We start from the raw sequence: 20,998 nt of genomic DNA, 5'->3' as shown, positions 1-20,998 counted from the left end.
TATAATAATTGGGAGATCAATCAACAATGTGTTGCAACCCTCTTGTCATTAAAAGCTCATTAAGAAAGCAGAAATCTCAAAAAATTTGAAATAATAGTGTCAATAGCACCTTACTGTTGTGATTTGTAGTGTCGCTCTCTGACAGGTGGCACTGACAAACACAATCTGCAAGGGAAAGAAGAGTGACAAGTGTTAAAGCGATTGTTTAAAATGTGATGCTTGTCTTCGCAAAGTTTTCTTTTAGGTTTTCTGACCTTTCCTCCTCCATTTCCTCCTCCATTTCCTTCCCATTTCCTCCCCATTTGTTTCACTCCATCCCCAATGGTAATGTATTCCTTATGCCAAATACCTCCCTCTGGATCCTTTATATCACTTTCTTTTTTTTTTTACCCCCCCATCTTTGTGACATGATGTACCATTCACTGCAATCCTCCTTCTTTCCATTCACTGGCTTCTCATTTCTCTTCTGTAATTTCTGTTCATTTTTTGCTTGTGTTCATTACTTCCCCTCCCTTCTTTCCCATCAATGTCTCTGCCTTTTCCATCTCATTGCCTCCCCCTCCTCAACACCCAACCTTCTTCCACATTCTCCTCTTGATATCCTCCTCCTTATCTTGACCTACCCCCCACCACCCGCTTCCTCCCCTCCTCTCTTCTCCTCCGCCTCTAGCATTGGTTGACTGAGCTGGAGATCTTTGCCATGATCTTTGCGGCGGCAGTGCACGATTACGAGCACACGGGGACAACAAACAACTTCCACATTCAGACAAGGTAATGGATCATAAAATCAAAAATGCATGGCACTGACTCACCCGATCAATGTTTTCATTTGCAGCATGGGGGCTTCATATTCATTTTGAGAGTCCCTGCGGTGCAGTAATAATGCTGGGGCAGGACAAAAAAATCTAAATTAACTCTCAAGTTTATAATGTCCATTTATGCACAGCCTGGGAATAAATTCTCTTGTTTTGTTTTGATGTTTTTCTTTCCTTTCACATATTTAAAAATGACAAACAAAATGACCCTGTACTGACCATGAAAGTGCTTACCAGGAATAAAGTATATATACCTCTACAGAGACTGTGTATAAAACTGGACATAGTCTTCCATTTGCAAAATGAATACTCGGGTTGTTAAGTCGAGTTTTTGTGATTTGACCATCATGGTTTTTGAAATTGAAAGTTCCAGGGATTTGTTGGACGGTAATAGCTGCATGGAGATTTCACCATCAGTATCTATTTGCTATTTCATTTAGCATGAATGTGGCCACCTCTTCCTTGCATGTGTGGTTCTTTCCTTCTGATCAGATGTAGTTTTCAGCAAAAATATCTCTCTCCTTTCCTGATGCTGACAACAGCAGATTTACAAGCAGTCTCTAAGGTTAATGTGCATGATGAAAAAAATTATTTTACAAATCCTTGAATAAAGTAAAAACATTCAGTGTGCACAAAGAAATTCATTTTTCCTTTTTTTATTCCATGGCCCTCATAATTAAATGAGAAATGTAAAAAAGAAGTAGAAGGTGTTGTTTTTTTCATTATAAACCAGTGAAAAAGCTCTGCTCTCTCTTTGACTGGCAGGTCAGACACAGCGATCCTGTATAATGACCGCTCAGTGTTGGAGAGTCACCATGTCAGCGCAGCCTACCGTCTGCTGCAGGACGACGACGAGATGAACATCCTCTACAATCTGTCCAAGGATGACTGGAGGTCAGAGAGGCAGAGAGCTCAGTACCACAGCTCACAGATGAAAGAGCTGAGTGACAGGGAAAGGATATCAAATTCAGAGGTGTAGTCGAGAACAGGCAGAGGCTTATACGATCAATCAGACGTACAAGTCTGACAAGAAATAACTGTACCTTCAAGGTCTGACAATTTTGCACTGAATGGAAGTGTTATGTGTGGTAATACATTTAAGGAGACAGTTTCAAAGCTGGGATTTGTCAAACAGATTTTATAAATAGCTCTCAAAAGCTGTGCTTTCATTTACTTTAGCGACTTCCAAAATGACTTGGCTTTTATCACCGGTTTGACAGTTTGTTATACAGCACATGGCTCATGGTTTTTTTTTTTTATCCTGCTTTTTCTTTCTTTTTTTCTCCCCTTTTGTTTTGGTCCAGGGAGCTGCGAGCTCTGGTGGTGGAGATGGTGCTGGCTACGGATATGTCCTGCCATTTCCAGCAGGTTAAAGCCATGAAGAACTTCCTGCAACAACCTGAGGGGTCAGTTGCTTTTACCCTTACTGCAGTTTGCCCACCCCCCGTCCTCACCACAGCAATTTAAACCTCCATTAACCCCACAATAAGCTCCAGTTTATTAACCTCCCACTGTTTACAACCCAATTAACCCTGCCCTGAAGAGAGGCACGATAAATATTTATGTTGTGGATTGACAAATCAAAAATGTGCTCAAGCAAAGGAGACTCAAGGAGAATCAAAAATGGAGAGTGGGTTTCCCACTTCCAACCTACAGACTTCCTTCTACATGGCTGCATTTGTTGATAAATTTTTCCCAAGTGGAAGAACACTTTACACTTGTTTTAATTGGCTCTATTATCAAGTGCAATAACAACGTAATCACAAGTCTGCAAATATAACGTGTTTCTTCGAGCTGCAACAATTAGTCAAATTACAAACAATTACCTTTTATGTTGTAGATATATAATGTTTTAAGGACACATTTCTTCCGACTCTACCTTGACTAAGTCAACGACGGAAAAAATTAAAAAAAAAAACTTATACATCGCACTTTTGACTAGCACGTCATAGTTTGGCTTACTTGAAGCTCTTTCTTACTTCTAGCTCTTATTTGTACCCAAATGTTTAAATGCACTTATTGTAAGTCGCTTTGGATAAAAGCGTCTGCTAAATGACATGTAATGTAATGTAAAAGATGTGGTAAGAAGATGTTGTGCTTTAAAATTCTGCTTCATGAAGAAGGACGAGATAGCTTTGCTTTTGAGGTCCAGAATTCAAGTGAAAGTATCAAATATCTGAGTCCGTCCAGGAAATAAGGGTCAGACGTCTAAGCAAATACTGTCATGGTGGTAGAGGATCGACGTTTGTCTGTGAGTTCGATCCTAATGCGATTTTTGAAATCCAACACTCAAAGGTAAATGTACAGCAAAAAATAAGCTCCCTTCTTTGGCTTAGATTTGCACATGAGCAAGACTGTGCAACCCTTTTAGCCAAAAGATTATACTGTATGTTTCAATGAATTTAGGTAATTAGAATCATCTTTATAGTGCAATCTGAGGTCCACCTGTTATACCTCCAAGGCTCAGCAGTTCACTAATCTAAACCAATCTCGCCTCAGAGGATGAGACCCCTCCCCTCCCCCGCTTCTAACTTTGAGGAAGATAGAAGCAGGAGGACATGTAATGGAAAAACATAAGTGGCTAATATGTTTTACTGAACATATTTATGTATAAAGCTAAATCCTGCTTCAGCACCACTGCTGTTGAGTAAATAATGACCTGCAGGTCCACTGTTGTATGCACGCACACACTCTCTCTCTCTCTATCACACACACACACACGCACATTATTGAGAGATTGCAGTCGGCCGGAAGCGCTAATGCTGAAAAGACTCTATAATGTAAAGTAATTTAAACCAGTCCGCTCCAGGCCTGCTTAGAGTGCACTTTAAGATCCAATCTGCCACAAATGCAGTAGGAGGAAATGTGAGCCTCTCACCTCTGTTTAACCTTGCGCTGCATGTTTTCATTTGTGCGTCTGTTTTCCATATTGCGCCGACGATGTCCAGTCATGCGTCGGCCCATTACACACGATATTTTGATATGGTTATTGTGTGGTGGCTCCAACGCCACTGGTGTCTGATGAGGTGAGATGATGCATCTTCACACTGTTTCAGAGCGAAAAACTGATTAGAGGCAGCGTGAGGAGACACCTTTTTTTAAACATGGAGATGTGTTTCTGTTTTCCGTGTTTGGGTATGTGTATTTGTGTTCATTTGCAAATTTCCAAATCTTTGTAATCCACACACACACAGTATATTATAATTCAAAGACTCATGGCCTGGACTATATTGAAAATGAAGTTCCCCATCTTTTATTGTTCTCTTCTTGCACTGAAAGTCAATTTTTGTGGACAGATTGCTGTCGACTCATTTACAGCTGTGCCACATTTTTTTTTTCCATTTTTTTCATTTTCTACTGAACAGACCATCAGGGACTCTCTGTACCTGGAGTATTTCTCAGATGTTTTTTCCTCCACTTGGTATTTTACAGTGACAGTGCTTATTTTGCCAGAACATTGACTAATCAGACGCTGATTAACAGACCGACGATTGCTCACCGCTGAGTGATGCATTCAGTTTACTTGGAGGTCAATTTGTCGTTTATTCTTTCACATTCATTTTGTGAAACGTTAAAAGGCAGGTGGATGTCACCTTTCACAAAATAACATATTCACAGTACTCATTAATGGCCTTGAACGATTTTGTATACACTTTTTTTTTTTTTTTTTTTTAGCATTGACAAGCCCAAAGCGCTGTCCCTGCTGCTTCACACAGCCGACATCAGCCATCCGGCCAAGAGCTGGGACCTCCACCATCGCTGGACCACTTCATTACTCGAGGAGTTCTTCAGACAGGTGAGAGGATACAGCTAAATTAAACCATGCTACCCATATATACCCAATAATATCATGTCCATCCAAACATTAGAAACACCTTAATAATATAGTGCACAGTTTTTTTTTTCAAAGTCAGATACTCAGTACATTATCATGACATTAGAAAAATAATTGAATTATTGTGTCAAGCTGTACAAATGTATGTAAATATATAAATATGTCCAACTGAAATTGTTTGAAACTTCTAAAAAAAATTGGAGTAACTCAAATAATGGGGTTGGGAGTCAAATTATAATTGCAAGATATATATTTTCAGTTGGGGTCACAAGTTAGATTAGTGGTTAGCATTGTTGCCTTGCAGCAAAACGGTCAGAACAAGGGTCTTTCTGCATTGAGTTTGCATGTCCTGTGTGTGGGAGGGTTTTCTCTGGATATTCCACTTCTCCCCCCCCCCCCCCAAAAAAACATGCAAAGGTTAAATGATGAGCGTGAGAGTGAATGGTTGTTTTTCTCCCTATGTCAGCTGGGATAACAGCCCCTGCGACCCTCATGAAGAGGATAAATCGGTAGCCGGTGGATGTTCAGTTGAATTCAAACTGGCCTACCACAGTTCCCTCTTGCAGGTTTTGACCTATAGAAAAAAAGGAAGACACCAACAACAGCAAGACAAACACGGTGAAGTTCAGGCTAGTACTTGTTTAGACTGACGAGGAAGCCAAGGGTATGCTCTGTCAGCTTAAAGAATTTCATATTTTAAAGTTAAAGGGCTACAAAAGGTTGTTTTGGTATGTGATGTAGAACATCAACAAGAAAAGACTTAATACTAACATGATGACACAAGGGCATCTGTTCTAGCATATGCCGGCAAACTTTATTCAGTAAATCAATTCGCAGCTAGTGCTTGTATACTAGTACACTGGAAGTGAGTTTCCCCCAATAAAAGTGCAAGAACCATGTGGTTGTTGGCTGTCCCTGCTCGAGCTGTATTTGGTTGTAGTAGTCTTAGATTTGTCTCTGCAGCTGTAAGCTGTGTTCTCCTTTCTGTGATAAAGTGAGATTTTAAGACATTTAGTCACGATAGACAAGAAGCTTTATCTAAAAACATGTGTGTTGTGGTCTAAGATAGGTAGTGAATGGATAACTGTCTGCAGAGTTCTACTCTCTTAGCACCGTTTCAGAAAGAAACAGGAGAGATGTCGTGGAAGGAGAGTTGACAGATGAAACAAATACATGATGGCACCAGTCTATTAAAGGCGACATCGAATGCTTGTATCACACATATATGTTAGTTATGGAGGTCTACTTACATATATTAACTTGTTTTCATGGTTCAAAACCTTCTAATCGCTGCAAACGAGCCGATCAAAATATCTCCTCACTGACGCTCTCGTCAGCCGCGCTGTTTCAGACCAAAACCACCCCCCCAGAACGTGGACTGTGTTGTGATTGGCCAGCCAACGAGAGCTTTCCCACTTTCCTGTGATTGGCCAGGTACCTGGAAGTGACGTGTTTAGAACGTCAGCTCTCAGATACGCAGCTCTTTTTTTTTTTTTTTTTTTTTAAACAACTTTATTGAAATACGGTTACATTACAAAAGTGAAGAAAGAAACATATTACATTAGTGAACAAACAGAGCAAAAACAGGAGAAATAAAACTTTGCCAGGGTAGCTGATGAGTTATTAAAAAAAGAAAAGGAAGACCAAACATTGACAGTCTTAATTGCTTTTTTGTTATTAGAGCCAGAAATCAAATAAATCAGATACGCAGCTCTCCCTCTGGCACGATTGATGCTCTGCTCGTCATTATCAAAACATTGTTAAATGGCTGTGTCACGACCCCGCGCCGTAATCCCTTACACATTTGACCCGGAGTCTGACCCAGAGACAGAAGATACTGTCGCAAGTGAAACACCTCCACAACAAAGACTGCTGCAGGACGCCTCAGAATGGTAATGTTTTCTCTGTGTATATTCCCAATACTGTATGTGGTTAATTGTAGGGAGACACTGGTTGAGGCTTGATAACCCGCCCTTCCCCCCACCATTTTTTCTAAGTATAAGCTACAGCAATACCTGTACATGTCTTTTTGTTTTCTATTTAGATTTTATCACTTGCTGTTTGGTGAAACGCTCATTTTAACATTTTGTGTAGATATCTGGTGGGACTGTAATGAAAGTAGTTTTGTTCCCCTGTACGTAATATGAGTAACTGATGAATAGAACTCTTGAATCTATGAAATGTGTTACTGTACTTTTCATACACAATACTGTATCTCTGGAAGGTGCACTTGTGGGAACTGCATGACGATGCCCACAGAAGGGGAGAACGTCTGCTGTAGAGAAACACTTATGGTATTATTTTGCCCATAAGCAATAACTAAGTGTTGTAAAATAATGGATTAGTAAATGTTAGTTTAGATTTATTTTTTTATAAAGCAATGTAGTACAAATTTAACTATTTTCAATCCTGTAATTAGGCCAGTGCCCTATAATGTAGCTCCATTTTCTTTAATCCTGTCTGTAACTATGATTGTACCAACCTTTTTACAGTAATAATCCATCACTTTTTTGAGTGATCCAGCTATTTTCACCTAATTACTCTATGCCATTACTGTAACAGTATTGCTCTGCCCCTTTTTAGGTTATCCGAAGAATGAATGAACTTCCGGACACACCAACATGCATGATCTACCATCCAGGCCTGGAGCCTAACTGTTTGAACCCATACACACTGCAGAACATGAACAACATCTACCGGGCAGACTATGGGCCTTTGCGGGGAAGAACAATACACGAGTATGTATGTAACATACAAATAAGAGGCATATTTAAATCATAACACACATAAGTGATAAAAGAATTGTGTCTTAGAAATGTTTAATAAAAACTTTTTACACAAAATGTGCACAGTGCAAGAGCAGCATTTAATTTTTTTACATTTCTATCCACTTTCCAGTCGCTACCGGCATTTAGCATACCGCAGCTTTGTCAGCTGGTGCTGGGGATATTTGGGACGACGTGTACGAGTTGTCATCCCGTCGTGTGCCGTGTGCCGGAAACGCCAGGAGTTTCCTGATCTGGCTGGACAATATGTTGGCTTCCGCCCACCCCTTGACTGAAGCGGGTCACGTGTGAGGCAATGACTTCCTCCTTTGAGGGTCTGTCATACTGGGCTGACAGGGTCTCTGGGATGGCGATCTTCCTCATGTCCTCAGCGAAAGACTCTGGGTCCTCCATCACCTCCTCGAACACCAGCCTCATCAATTCAGCCACATAGTCTTTAAAATGTAACAGAGAACCATGACATTACATTCAGACAGTAATTTCTTTACTGTGTCATTACATTTTCAGCTATTTAAATTTGAATGTGTTATTTGTTGTGTTAGGTGTTAATTTAAGTTAATAAGAAAGAAAAAAAAGCCAAAAAAAGTTTGTCAGTATTTGTAAAACATTTTATTCAATGTAAATAAAACATTTTAGTGACTTACTGTACGTGGGGTCTGTTTTGACCGGCTTTGCGGTGGGTTCTCCCTTCTTGGCCTTCGAATACGACACTCTGTAGACAGCTTGGCCTAAAGCTGTTGTTGCCTGCTCACGGCTGGAATTTTCGTTGTGATGCATGGATGCAAGGTACAACCTATGCAATATAAAGATTCCAATCAATGAGACAGTCTTGTTTTGATTTTTAGTTCCAACGGTCATGATGTCCACTTTGCCACCTTCTCTGGGCCCGATGTTGAGGACGTTGCACTGTAGTACAGACTTCGTCGTAGTCCCTCCTTTTCCATGTGGTAGCTACCACCCACTTCATTGCTCTGTTGAGAGAATTGCAAACACAAAGTAGAGGCAACAAATTAAAAACATATCTTTCTTCAAAGTAAAATGTCACGAGAATCCTACACACCTGAACTAGCTGGAGGTCCAAAATTTTGTTGCTGTCCATGTGCATCAAGGAATAGCTCCCAAATTTTGCAGAGTGCCCTGAAGTAAACAGAACAATATGAATTCATTTCTTGAAAAAAACTAGTGATTGATATTTTTTTTATGTTTACAAGTGGTATTTATGATTTTGATGATGGTCTGATTTTTTTCATTACCTGGAGAATCTGCACGCATGTCTCCTGCAACTTGAACTTTCCCCCCCCGGTTTCAATGTGGAGAAAAGGACCTGCTGGTCACTCTTCCACTTGTGGACGATTGCAGGTTCCAGGTATTTCCTTGCATGTTTCCGGAAGGTGTCATAATGAGAAATCTGGAGCTGCAAGGCGCGGCATAGCTAACATAACAATAATACAAACAGTGTTTAGTAATTGTTTATTGGTCGCAAGTGTCATATGATTTGGACGACAAAACATTAATAGTAATACCTTTTCCAGCTGGATGAAGGATGCACCAGTGAAATATGTAGCAGCAGATAACTGTACATTGACTCTGGTGAGGTGAATCCCTCTTCCTCCTCTGACTCAACACGTGCTCTTTTTTGTGGTCCAAACCCTGGCACCTTTATAGGTGTGGATGAAAACATGTACTCCGGTAGTGTGGTTTGTGTGCCAGCAGTCTCATGTGACAACACTGGTGTCTGGGTCCCTATGGAGTAGATACAATGTGTGAACATTTCATGCTCTTCAATAATTTGGTTCTTATGAAATTTCAATTCTACTTACTTTGGCTGTGCACGTGTGCTTTCAAGGTCCCAATTGACAGTTGAGTGGCACATGTTCTCACACTTGGAGCTTCTGTTTGTGTGCCCGTGTGGATAAAACGATCCTGGTATGGAAAATAGTAAAGGTTAAAACAATAATACAGATCATGCTCAAAAGACTGGCTTTCTACTTCATTAACTTTCCTGAATCTGCCCCAATTCGACTATAACTTGTTCCCTACTTTAACATAAACACACGTTTCCAACACCGCCTGAATAACGTTGTGTTTACAAGTGAGAGAGACACATGCACGCAATTGAAACGAGCGAACACGGTCCCAAACTTCTACAGCGATTAGCCTGCTTAGCTCTGTGCTCCCCGGATAGTCACCCAAAATACAGCCGTGTTTATCGGCATGGAGAGACGCATACACGCAATTGAAACGAGCGAACACGGTCCCAAACTTCTACAGCGATTAGCCTGCTTAGCTCTGTGCTCCCCGGTTAGTCACCCACAATACAACCGTGTTTACCGGCATGGAGAGACGCATACACGCAACTGAAACGAGCGAACACGGTCCCAAACTTCTACAGCGATTAGCCTGCTTAGCTCTGTGCTCCCCGGTTAGTCACCCACAATACAGCCGTGTTTACCATACCCATACACGCAATTGAAACACGAGCGAACGCGTGTAGCTTAGCATGTAGCCGGCTATCGCTAATGCTAAACGGCAGAACGAGCACACAAAGACAGTATTACTGTTTGAAATACTTACTTGTGCTGCAGGTAATCCAGCATGTATTGTAGGTACTGCTCCTTCTTTGAGGCGAAGTGTGGTGCTGTGCCCTGCTTTGTATTGCGCGAAGTTTGTGTAACAATCCTCCGTGAAGTGGTTGCCACATACATGGAGAATTTTGGGAAATGTAGCAGGCACATTCCCATCAAAAATGAACAATATCCACTGAGCTTTTGTTTGCTCATTGGTGGGGAGCTTGTGGAGCGTCTGTCCTTGTTTACTACAACCCAGAACAGAGCAAACTGATCTTTTTTTCGAAGACATGTTCTCAACCGATATGCTCAGCAGCTACAACGAGACTAGTTCTTCTTCTGCGGTTGAATTTACGCAACCGGATGTGCCCGGAGTAGTGCCCGCACCAGGAGGAGCTACGGTGGTGAGAGGAGTGTTGAGGATTTCTGATGACATCATCAGCTTCGGGAAGTGCAGATCCGCTTGGCAGAGCCCAGGACAACAATACAACACTATTTTCTCAGCAGTGGCTGAACTGTTTGTTCTGAAACTTCAGGGTTTCATAAACGAGGTAATGATGCAGATACACACACAAACGCAGCGTTAATTGGAGCTTCCGGTCTTTGTCGCCTTTAAAGTGTTCTAGTAAAGCAGGCCATTAATCGAGCATGCCCTGAAGCACGGCAGTCGAGTGAAACATCTGAATACAACGCAGACATCATTTATGTCGTTGATAAATCTCACTGCAAGGTCCATTTAGTTGCTGTCATTTCAGATTGTGTTTTCTTGTCTGAACGTGTACTTTAAGACACGACTATACAGCCTCAAAAGTTGAGATTCACAGTTCAATCTTGACCTCTGATGTGAGTCTGCTGGAGCCGAAGAGTCTGGATAGGACAATTTTTCTTCTTGAGATGACAATTAGACCAAACACTGTTGATTAATGTCTTTTTCTTCAGCTTTGCTTCCAGCTGCTCCTTTCAGTGCTGTTGAAAACGGATTGTCAAGTTTCGTTTGCATAGATGCAGAGTAACAAACAAATTAGTGATGATATTAGTGAATGATTGTCCTTATATGATGCTTTGGCGTACATCTACTCTCATACCAGTAAACACCAGTAAAATATGCAGTCATGAATAATCTAATATAATTGCAGACCCTCTGCTCTTGTCACTTTCAAAAAATCTTGCCATGAAGAGTGCCATGGAAGATTAAATTGTAGAACATTAGCTCTTAAGTAAAACAATGCATTTATTATGTATTATTTATAATATTGTGTGAGAGTAAATGACAATAAGAAGGACAGACATTTCACTGGCTTTCATCTCTTCTATTATTAATCCACATTGTCCTCATTATCAGCGCTATTGTTATTGTGGCTGCTTTCAGGAGGCCTTTGTCTCCCGAGATGTGAATTGCCAATAAAAGCTTCTCCGAAGAATACTGCCTCCCGACTCCAAATCTCATCTGTTTGTCACAAACCAGAAGGGAAAATGAAACACATTTGTGGCCCAAAAACCACTTGAGGCAGGAGCCAGACAAATCCAAAGCCTGTTCCGAGAAGTGTGAGCATATGGTGTGTGGTGACGTAAAGCCATTGTGTTCATGTGTGTTCATGAGCGATTGGGACGAGTGAGTGTGTATGCCTGAAGGGTAGGGAACATTTTTCTCTAGAAACCTAAGAATGAGAATGATTTTTGACTTCTTATTTCTAGGGGGACAAAGAAGCAGAGCTCGGGCTGCCGTTCTCACCACTCTGTGACAGAAAATCAACACTGGTGGCGCAGTCTCAAATCGGTTAGTGCCTACTTCCTTCTCACATATTTACGTAGCCTGTACACACCTGAAAAGGACCCAAAATTGCTTTTCGACATAACATTTGTTGCATTTCCATACATGCATGTACATAGATGTTGCCTTTGGTTTGAAAAGTGAAGCCTAGGAAGTAGGACACAAGTAGCAATTAGCCACAACGGACAGGGACTACGCTGGTTGAAATGGAAGTCCATATAAAATGAGCCTCCTTCTCAATTGATTTATAACAACGGTGGACATTTTTCTGAAGAGTGAATGGTCTTAATCACTAGATTCAGTTCTTCTTCAGTGGAACATAATGTTCAATTTTACAATTTATCTTCCCATTTCAGTTCATTTTACTTTCAATAGGACAGCTGTGAGCTCAAAAGCTGTCATGGCACCAGTCAAATTGCAAATCTCCAAGATTCACAATGGGAATTGCGCTTTTTTTATATTCAGTCTATGGCCAAAAACTGGATATTTAAAAGTAAAAGAAAAGTAAAAGATCCCACGTCCACACAACCTTGACAGCAGGAGGATGTTATTTAATCCTGGCCTGACAGTGTTAACATCTGCAGACTAGATTTCATAAGTAACTGAGATTTTATAATAGGTTTTGGAAAACGCTTTCCCACTCTGCATAAGCTCTTCACTGGGGAATATAAATATGTATGTGATGACTCTGTGTCGTGAATCTGCTAATGCCATTGTCGCCAGGTTTCATAGACTTCATCGTGGTTCCCACCTTCACCGTGCTGACAGACATGATGGAGCGGATTGTCACGCCGCTCATCGACGAGGCTCACCATTCTGATTTTGCTGGCTTCCGACGCTCCAGGTGAGCTACAGCACTGCCTGTTTAGATTATTTACCGATTTAAAAAAAAAGTTATACTGCAGAAGTGATTAGATGGAAGTGAGTGACTTTATGTAAATCAGAGTAAATTTTAATTACTCAGTCTGCAAGTCTGGTTAATCGGGGATGGCGAATGCACTGTTTTCCACCCTTCACCTCTCATCCTTCTGAGGAAGTACACGCTTGGTGACGTGATTAAAGCTCAACAGCTCCTCCGCAATAACAGCATATCTAATGAAAGTGTTGAAAACAGCAGATGAGTCTTCCATGAGTAATCCGTTTCTGTGCGTGTAAATGTCTCCACCTTTCATCAGGCGGAGCCACACACCTTGAAATTGATATTTTAGAGACGCTACTCAGACTTGCCTCGCTGAGTGTGGGCGTCAGTGCTGGATAGGCGTACACAGTAGCCTCTCAGAGTACAAAATGCAGTGATTTTTGTCTCCACTAGCTTAATTAATTGACTCAATACTTGTGCAGTGAAAGAAAGGGGACGTTTGAGAGCACTTCAATGAGACAGTTGCTCTTGCATTGTTGATATTTAAGCTATTCAGAGGAAGTTCATTCTCAAAAACTTTGTGTCTGTCAGGTTGATTCACTGTTAAGTAAGATGATAAGAAAATAAAGCAGCGTTCGGGGAGTCTCCTGTTGCACCTGCACGTCAATATAACGTTCTCCCATTCTCAGCAGCAGTCATTAGCATCACTCAGAGAGCCTCTAGTCGAAGTTAACTGAGTGGAAACCGCAGAAAGTGATGCTGCCTGTGCAGCCTCCTTGTCTACAAACACACTTGGCTGCTTACAGGTTTCCTTGGATAGTTTTTCTTTTATCTCATTTAGAGCTGATTTCAAACACCTGTATCGGATAACAATCCGTCCTCGGGTGTATTTACAACTGTACTGACAAGTGGTCAGGCGCTATCTGATTGCAATCGATCACAGAAAATGCCAGGTGTAAGGGTGCCTACGTCTGCTCACTCAGTTTATCCACCTGTCTCTCCTTTCTCTTATCTCAATCTCCAGTCTGTAAGCTTGTGTTTTTCTTTGTCCAAGCCTATGATGTGACTCTAGGGCCACCGTTTTTTAATATCTCCAAAAATTATTGGTTGAGTTGCAGTGAAAATAGTGACATTTATGGCTCCGGCACACTTTGCTTTAATTACTTTGGTAATCACATGAAGTTCCCTAAAGTGCCACCAAGCGGTTGATATTTGTGGTTTAAATGTCTTATGACAAGTGGAGTGATTGCCATGAAAGACATTTATGTCCCTCACATCATAAGATGGAGTGACCCTATTAAATTTAATAACACTTGAGGACTCGTAAGTGTGCTCCCATACTCACGTCTCTCAAAGCCCCCTTCATAGTTTGAGGATTTTACTTTGAAATGTTATATATTTGGGTCACGTGGCGGGGTTGTGGCTAGCACTGTTGCCTCACAGGTTGCTGGTTTGAATCCCAGGTTGGTTGAGGGCCTTTTTGTGTGGTGTTTCTTCCCATGTACAGTGGGGTATTATGCTTTTCTCCCACAGAGTTTAATTGGACACTCATCTCAATATGTTTGGGACAACTGGCATTGGTTCCAGGTCCCCCCACAACCCTCATGTGTACAGTAGGATAAAGTGGTAGTAAATGAATGAATGAATATTATATATCCAAATGAAGATACCCTTGACATTTATGTTCAATCTATAGAACAGATTAGAGTAGAATTCCTACATTGTTGGACAGCTGTGGCCCCCTCCTCCCTACTATATAGTTTTGGTTCTTTGCTGAGTGTCTTCATTTTTTTGTCTCTAAATCACGCCAAATGATAGCCATCCTGTTTCCAATTACGCACAAACAGCACATCAATGCTGCGATACTCAAGAAAACTTGATTGTTCGAGCTTTAAGGAGCTGCGTCTTCTGATTTGGAAGTGGATTGATGGGCATTTATTTACATCAGACACTGGAGATAATGATAAGTCACACTGAATGTCAAAATTTGTATATTATGCCTGTAGTGGGTGAGTTATGACTCCGAGGGGGAGTATGAGTTTTGATACAGATTGCGGCAATCAGGCACTAATGGTTTTTAAGTGCCTTAATTGCCTCGGATTCCTCAGAGAGTGCGAGTCACTCTGACTCTAATTATGTCTCGGTGTTGAAAACCCCTAAACAACAAACCACATTATTTAACTGTTTTCTGAGGCCGAGTCCCAGAGACAAGTTCACTCATCCCTTCATTTAGTTTAGTAAGTGCAAGCTGACAGTCTGAGCTACACTTCACATTAGCGACGCAGTAAGAAGATAAACCACAAAGCAAATCTCTGCATCTTCATGTTATTACACATCTGCTCACTTGTACAATGCATATTATTCACTGTTGCTAAGAACTGGGAGTCGATTATGTTTTCTGAGTCGTCATGTTCACCCCATGTGTGCGGCAGTCTCTGGTTTCCTCCCACAGTCCGAAAAAACATGCAGAGGTTAACTATGTTACCCTCATGTGACCCTTGACCCTCAAGTGGTAGACAGTGAATGAATGAATTCATTTATGTACTTATATAGAATGTTAAGTGTCTGTCTTTATCTGAACATAGTAAACATTAGGCTACTTGTTTTCAGCACATTACTCATGTTAGCCTTTAGCGCCTCACTGAGCTGCTCCAGCATACTTACAGACTCTTCTAACTGAACTCCCTTCTTCTCTTGGTTTTTGATATTTACATTTCCAGTCTGAACAGTATTAGCTCAGATGAAGCCAAGAGGCACAGTGGGAAGAGCCCCGAAAGCAGCTCGTCAGGCCAGAGCTCTCTGCTGTCGGTGGACATGAAGAACTTTAAGTCCCTGTGGAACGACGAGGTCTACCAGAACAGGGAAAGGTGGAAAACTCAGGCTGCTAAAGGTACAGTTTACATAGTGTATGACTCTGTAAACCATGTGGACGTCAAAGTGGTGGTAAAACTGATTCTGGACACATCATGAGATTCCCCGAACAAAATTGGCGCATAAAGCTGCAATTCATAAGCCTACTCAGAAAGAGATATCGACTGACCTTATTGATGGATATTACAGTAGACACTGAACACTTTACTGGTATATAAAATAAAAAATCCACTGGTGCTGATAAATGTGTTAAAGCTACAGTGTTTAACTTTGGGTGACGTGTGTTTTTGATTCAGAAATTATGAAATATTATTTGTAAACTTTGAAAAAAGACTGTCCGTTCTGATAGTTTTGAGTCTTTTATGTGTATTCAGCAGCGCTTAAGGACATGAAGTGTTTATTTTGTCAATGAAAGACCAGGTTTCTTAATTAGTAGTTTTTTTTGCAGGCTTTTCTTTCAGTCTATACCCCAACCTGTTAGAAGTCGCCTCACTTTATGAGCGCAAGGATCTAAACCAGTGTTTACTAAACGTTCTATATGGGGAGACACTTTTGCACTTTCTAAACTGTTGTGACCCAAGTCATCATATAAGTCATGACGAGAGCAAATTTAAAGCTATATTTGAAACATCTAATAACATTTTAAATGGGTAAATTACTTATTTCTACGACATGTAAAACATATACACATAAGTCTTAAATAAAAGGTTAGGAAAAGTCTGATTGTTTGGCGACCAAATAATGATCTCCTCTGAACCATCTGTGGGTCTCGACCCAGTGTTTGAGAACCACTGATCTAAATACTGCTTTCCTGAGGGACACAGAGAGTCATGTGGAGCTAATAGACTTTGATCTATATGTAAAAGTTATACTCTACAGTTTTAACATGTTCAGTTTTGCTCTGTGTGACCTCAGAGGCCGAGGAAAGAGCCAAAAAGGAAGCGGAAGAGCAAGTCAAGCAGGACGACACCGTGGAGCCCCAGGAGGTCCACGCAGAATCCCAACAGCCTGAACCAAAGGAAGACAAACTGGAGGGGGAATCTCTGGAGTCAGCAGAGGTCAGCAGACCAGCAGATGCTAACACAGAGGAAACAGAGGAGGGAGAACAACCTAGGAGCACAACACACAACAATCCTCCTCCTCTGCATAACGGTATATATCTATCTATATCTATATATATATATCACTTTAAGCCTGTCACCCCACAGCAGGACATGTTTCATTCTATTATTAGTTTATATATTTATTTCATTAACACTCATAAATAATTCAGAGATGCCACAACAAGCATAAGTAATGTCATCACCATAGGAGAGAAGTGTTTACAAAACATTTGGTCGGTCTGACACAAGAATCATTATAATAGTAATGATGACCATTATCATTGTTACCCCAATAATGATTATTTCCATCAGTAAATATTCTGGTAATTATAACCTTATTTTTGATATATATGTTAGTCCAAATGTCAATGTACTGTCGGGGAAGCTTCAACTATATGTTTTATTCACTAGAATCACGAGACGTCATGCTGCCAAATATGTGCTATTTTTAAAAATTAACATAACATTACAAGATTTCTGTACCTGTCATTTCATGAACACCCTTTTTCGAAGAACAGAACAGAAGATTATTTATCCCTTGAATAGAAATTGTCACTTATTATTTTGATGAAGAACTGAATTGTCTTGAATTCATTGGACTGTAATGAATGACTCACTGACTGAGTGCTGGTTGAGTGGAGTTTAAGAAGTTTTAAAAAGCCCATGAAAAGCAGAGAGGATTCTTCCATTAGTGTGCATGTTTGTTTACTAACATAAGCTTTAGTCTGACAAATAACCCGACTATGTTGACTCGTCAGGTGAGTTTTCAGAGGGGGCTGAATCTCCAGAGGATGAAGAAAACAAGAACAAAAGTGTCGATGGTGAGTTTATTTCTGCTTCTGACACACAAAAACAAAACAGCTCAGGTATGAAACCAGTGTTTCCATGTTCTCTCCCTATATTTATATCTCAGAAACAACACTGCTTATTTATGTCTCTCCATTTACATTCAATCTTCCCTGAATATTGATCATTTTCCCCCACACAGCAGAGGTGGAGATGGAGTAATCGCCACAACACCGGCATGCTGAACATGTCTGTGAAATGTCGATTGGGAGAAGCTCACTCACAGTTAACATCAGAGTGGAAGGCCATCACTTGGACTGTGTCGCCCTCTACAGGACACCAAGAAACTCACACCATCACTTCCATTTTTTTTGTTTTATGTCATTGAGAGCAACCGTTTTTACTTTTCCTGCATTTATACTCCAGTGCTCTTGTGTTCAGAGTGAACGGCTCTACCCACGTGCATTATTCCTCTGGCCCTGCTTAGTGATCAATATGAGACGTAGGATTTAATGACCTGAATATGATAGACGGAGTTGAGAGGAGCCTTTGAGAGACTGATGTAACCCTTGTTGTTGTTTGTTTGTCAATCATTTTGCTTAACACAACCAGACATGTAGCCATTGCGCCAAGTCTCACTTTATTTTTCCCCTCGTTCCTGCATTCATTTGTCAGATTTTAGTATCACAAAGAAAAGGCTACTTTTAGTTTACTTTTAGTTTATTTCTAAACATGTAATAATGTATTTTTAGTCCGTTAAAGTTAATATAAAAGTGCTTATTTGCTGGGGGATGTGTCTCGCATATATGAGAGACTACTGCACCAGCTGTTGCAAATGTTTCCCCTCTCTAATGTTTACTTTCTCAGTTCTTTCCCTTTCATTATGTGTGATTTTAATGCATTTCTGTTCCTCGCAGCCAAGTTTATATTGTCGTTTTGTGTTTTTTGTTTCGCCTCCACTGTACATAGTTAAAAGTTTGTAAATCTATCGATCAGAGAAGGAGTAGAAATGCTATGATTCCACAATCCAAATATTATTTTTTTTTATATCGTGTAAGATAAAATAGTGGAAATTGTCCAAAAACTAGAATGCAACGCTTGCATATATCAGACATATCACACTCTTAAATGCATTGAAGGTTTCTTAATCTATACAATCGGTTTTGTTTACCTTTATTTTCTTTTGTAACACTTGTTTTGCATTCGTCCCATATATGAATCATGCACTCGACGTGTCTACTTATGCTCACACGTATGTCATTTCTTTGTCAAAGGACTTCTTCTTCTCGATGCCTTCTTATGTGTGTTGTAGCAAATACGTCAGCACTGTCGCTGCATTAGAGAAAAATCTGATATACTGTATGTTGTTTCATTTCCGCCGTACAGTTACGTTAGAGCGGGTTCCCGGTCCGCTGTCGGTGTGATGTTTAATCGATGTGTTTACAGTGTGCTCGTACACCTATTAGCCAGCTGAATCCATCGTGCTTATGTGACGCATCCAAGTCCAAACTGTATCTGCTTCTTGGCTGTGTGCCAGGTTTTTAAGGCTTGTAATGTTGTGTATAGAAGATGCAAATATTGCCTACTGTGCATATGAAACATATTGACCCCTGCAATGCTAGTTTGGCTTTTACTGTGTACTTACTATGTGTAGGAGGAAGACAGGAAAAACAAGGATTTTTGGCAGTATTTGCATAATTATTATAGGTATGCTTTCTCTGAAAATTGTGCACTTGTATTTTGTAGAAATTCCCCTACATTTATCGTGCCAAGATCTTGTTCTTGGCATATTATTTTAAAGTATACAACACATATGTATACAGTACCTATTCTAATATGTATAGTATATATACATATATAGATATATATATATGTATATATAGGGGTTAAAAATTGGTGATCACCTAAATCTGTATGTAAAGTTGTAGGATGTATGAACAATTTTTCTTTTTTTACCACTTTGTTTTTAACACACATTCCCCATTTTTTATATTCTCAACAGGAACTCTAGTATCACGCTGGGACATAGCGTAGTTTGTCATACATAGAATGCTACTTTCTACCTAAAACAAAATGCAGTCGGTGGTTAGCAAGCCAGCTGACTGAATGTGTGCCTCAACATTTTCCTTTCCATTTCCACACCGTTCACCTGTAGGGAAAGATGATGTCATTTGAGTCTGTGCCGATCCAGGCGCGGTTCAAATCTTTCATTGTTTCACACTGAAGGAGTCTTGTGGAAAGACTCGTTTTAGACACTGTCGGGAAAACTTGTAAAGTCAGCGGTTAGTGTTTATAACGGTATATTTTTGCTCTCTTTTTCATTTATAAAAGGTCAATTTTTGGGTGGTCGTTGTGCTCTATAGTGTATGTTTTCCCTTTTTACTGGACAGTTTTCGCCCCCTTTTTTGTCTTCAGCATGTAGTGTTTAACTTCTTTTTTCTATATTTTTGTCTCTCCTTTGTGTATCTGTTCACTGTGTTTTAATCCACCAGCTCAGACAAAATAGTTCAAAATTATAAACAATGTAACAGTCAAAGCCAATTAAACTACTAATTAGAAGGAGAAAAACTAAACCTATCCTCACACCCTCACAAACGTCTGCCTGACACTTGGTATAAGGCAGCGTTTTCTGCACCGAGGGACCAACACGTGTACAGTCTTGTAGTTTGCTCTTTCACTTGCTACTGTGATAGCCAACTGTATGGATATTTAACAGGAATTTATACAGACCATAATCAGAGACATAGCTGTATTTAGGACATGTAAAGACTTGGTTTTAAACGTGGTGTTTTTGTAACAGTTTCTCTGGAACAGATTGTCGTTTGTTTGTTGCTTTTTTTTCCCCCCTCGTTTAGTCTGAAGTACTCTGTAATGACTGATCTGAAACTGTTCTACTCACTGAGGTTAGATGGATGTAAAGTGTGTGCCTGTGCGTGTGCATGAGAGAGAGAGAGAGAGAGACAAAGAGACAAAGAGAAAGAGAGAGAATAGGAGTAACTGCTGAAAAATACACTATGTGCATTTCTGATCTCCTCACTGTGACCTGCTATGTTAATGAGAGTATGATATGATCTGATGAGTGTTTGTGTGTGTGTGTGTGTGTGTGTGTGTGTGTGTGTGTGTGTGTGTGTGTGTGTGTGAGTGTGTGTGTGCGTGTGGGTGCGTGTGTGAGAGAGAGAGAGGGAGCGAGAGAGAGAGAGAGAGTGATGACTATGGACTGCTGGATAAACAATTCTCACCACAATTCTGGGATTTGGGGAAAAAAAACATATCATGAACATGTTTGCTCCACTTAAAACATGCAAATTACAAACTGTATGGAAATTTAAAAAAAACAAAAAAAAAACACTGGAGTGGACAAACAGAAGTAACAGTAGTTAAACCAACGTAAAGTTTATCCTCCTCTCCATCCTTGATGATGCAGAGTGAATACGTGTGAATGGGTGTTTGTGGATGCATAGATGAGCATGTGTGAGAGAGTGTGTGTGTGTGTGTGTGTGTGTGTGTGTGTGTGTATGTCACTGTCCCATGCCGGCCAGGCGGCCATGTGTGCCACCATGCTCTGTGACTGCACAGTTGTATCAATAAATCTGGACTCAAAGGGC

At 40.4% G+C, this 20,998-nt stretch overlaps 1 protein-coding gene and 1 long non-coding RNA gene across 5 annotated transcripts in view; both read left to right on the top strand.

Moving 5' to 3' along the window:
• Positions 1-20,998, top strand: part of pde1cb (phosphodiesterase 1C, calmodulin-dependent b) — a 97,370-nt gene extending 76,372 nt beyond the window's left edge. For 3 of the 4 annotated variants that reach the window (XM_058626304.1, XM_058626320.1, XM_058626330.1), the window contains 10 exons: positions 671-771; positions 1,581-1,709; positions 2,120-2,221; positions 4,491-4,611; positions 11,699-11,780; positions 12,498-12,618; positions 15,354-15,523; positions 16,420-16,656; positions 17,366-17,428; positions 17,596-20,998. In XM_058626304.1, the coding sequence (XP_058482287.1) occupies positions 671-771; positions 1,581-1,709; positions 2,120-2,221; positions 4,491-4,611; positions 11,699-11,780; positions 12,498-12,618; positions 15,354-15,523; positions 16,420-16,656; positions 17,366-17,428; positions 17,596-17,615 (1,146 nt within the window). In that variant the 3' untranslated portion in view covers positions 17,616-20,998. The remainder of the gene's footprint in view (positions 1-670; positions 772-1,580; positions 1,710-2,119; positions 2,222-4,490; positions 4,612-11,698; positions 11,781-12,497; positions 12,619-15,353; positions 15,524-16,419; positions 16,657-17,365; positions 17,429-17,595) is intronic. The other variant, XM_058626312.1, reaches the window with a different exon arrangement.
• On the top strand, positions 5,840-7,634 carry LOC131457353 (uncharacterized). The gene is made up of 3 exons (XR_009240004.1): positions 5,840-6,944; positions 7,234-7,392; positions 7,549-7,634. It is a non-coding gene; the product is annotated as an uncharacterized LOC131457353 (long non-coding RNA).

This window comes from Solea solea, chromosome 1, assembly GCF_958295425.1.
Source record: "Solea solea chromosome 1, fSolSol10.1, whole genome shotgun sequence".
Taxonomy (NCBI): domain Eukaryota; kingdom Metazoa; phylum Chordata; class Actinopteri; order Pleuronectiformes; family Soleidae; genus Solea; species Solea solea.
This window is presented reverse-complemented; position numbering and strand designations above follow the sequence as displayed.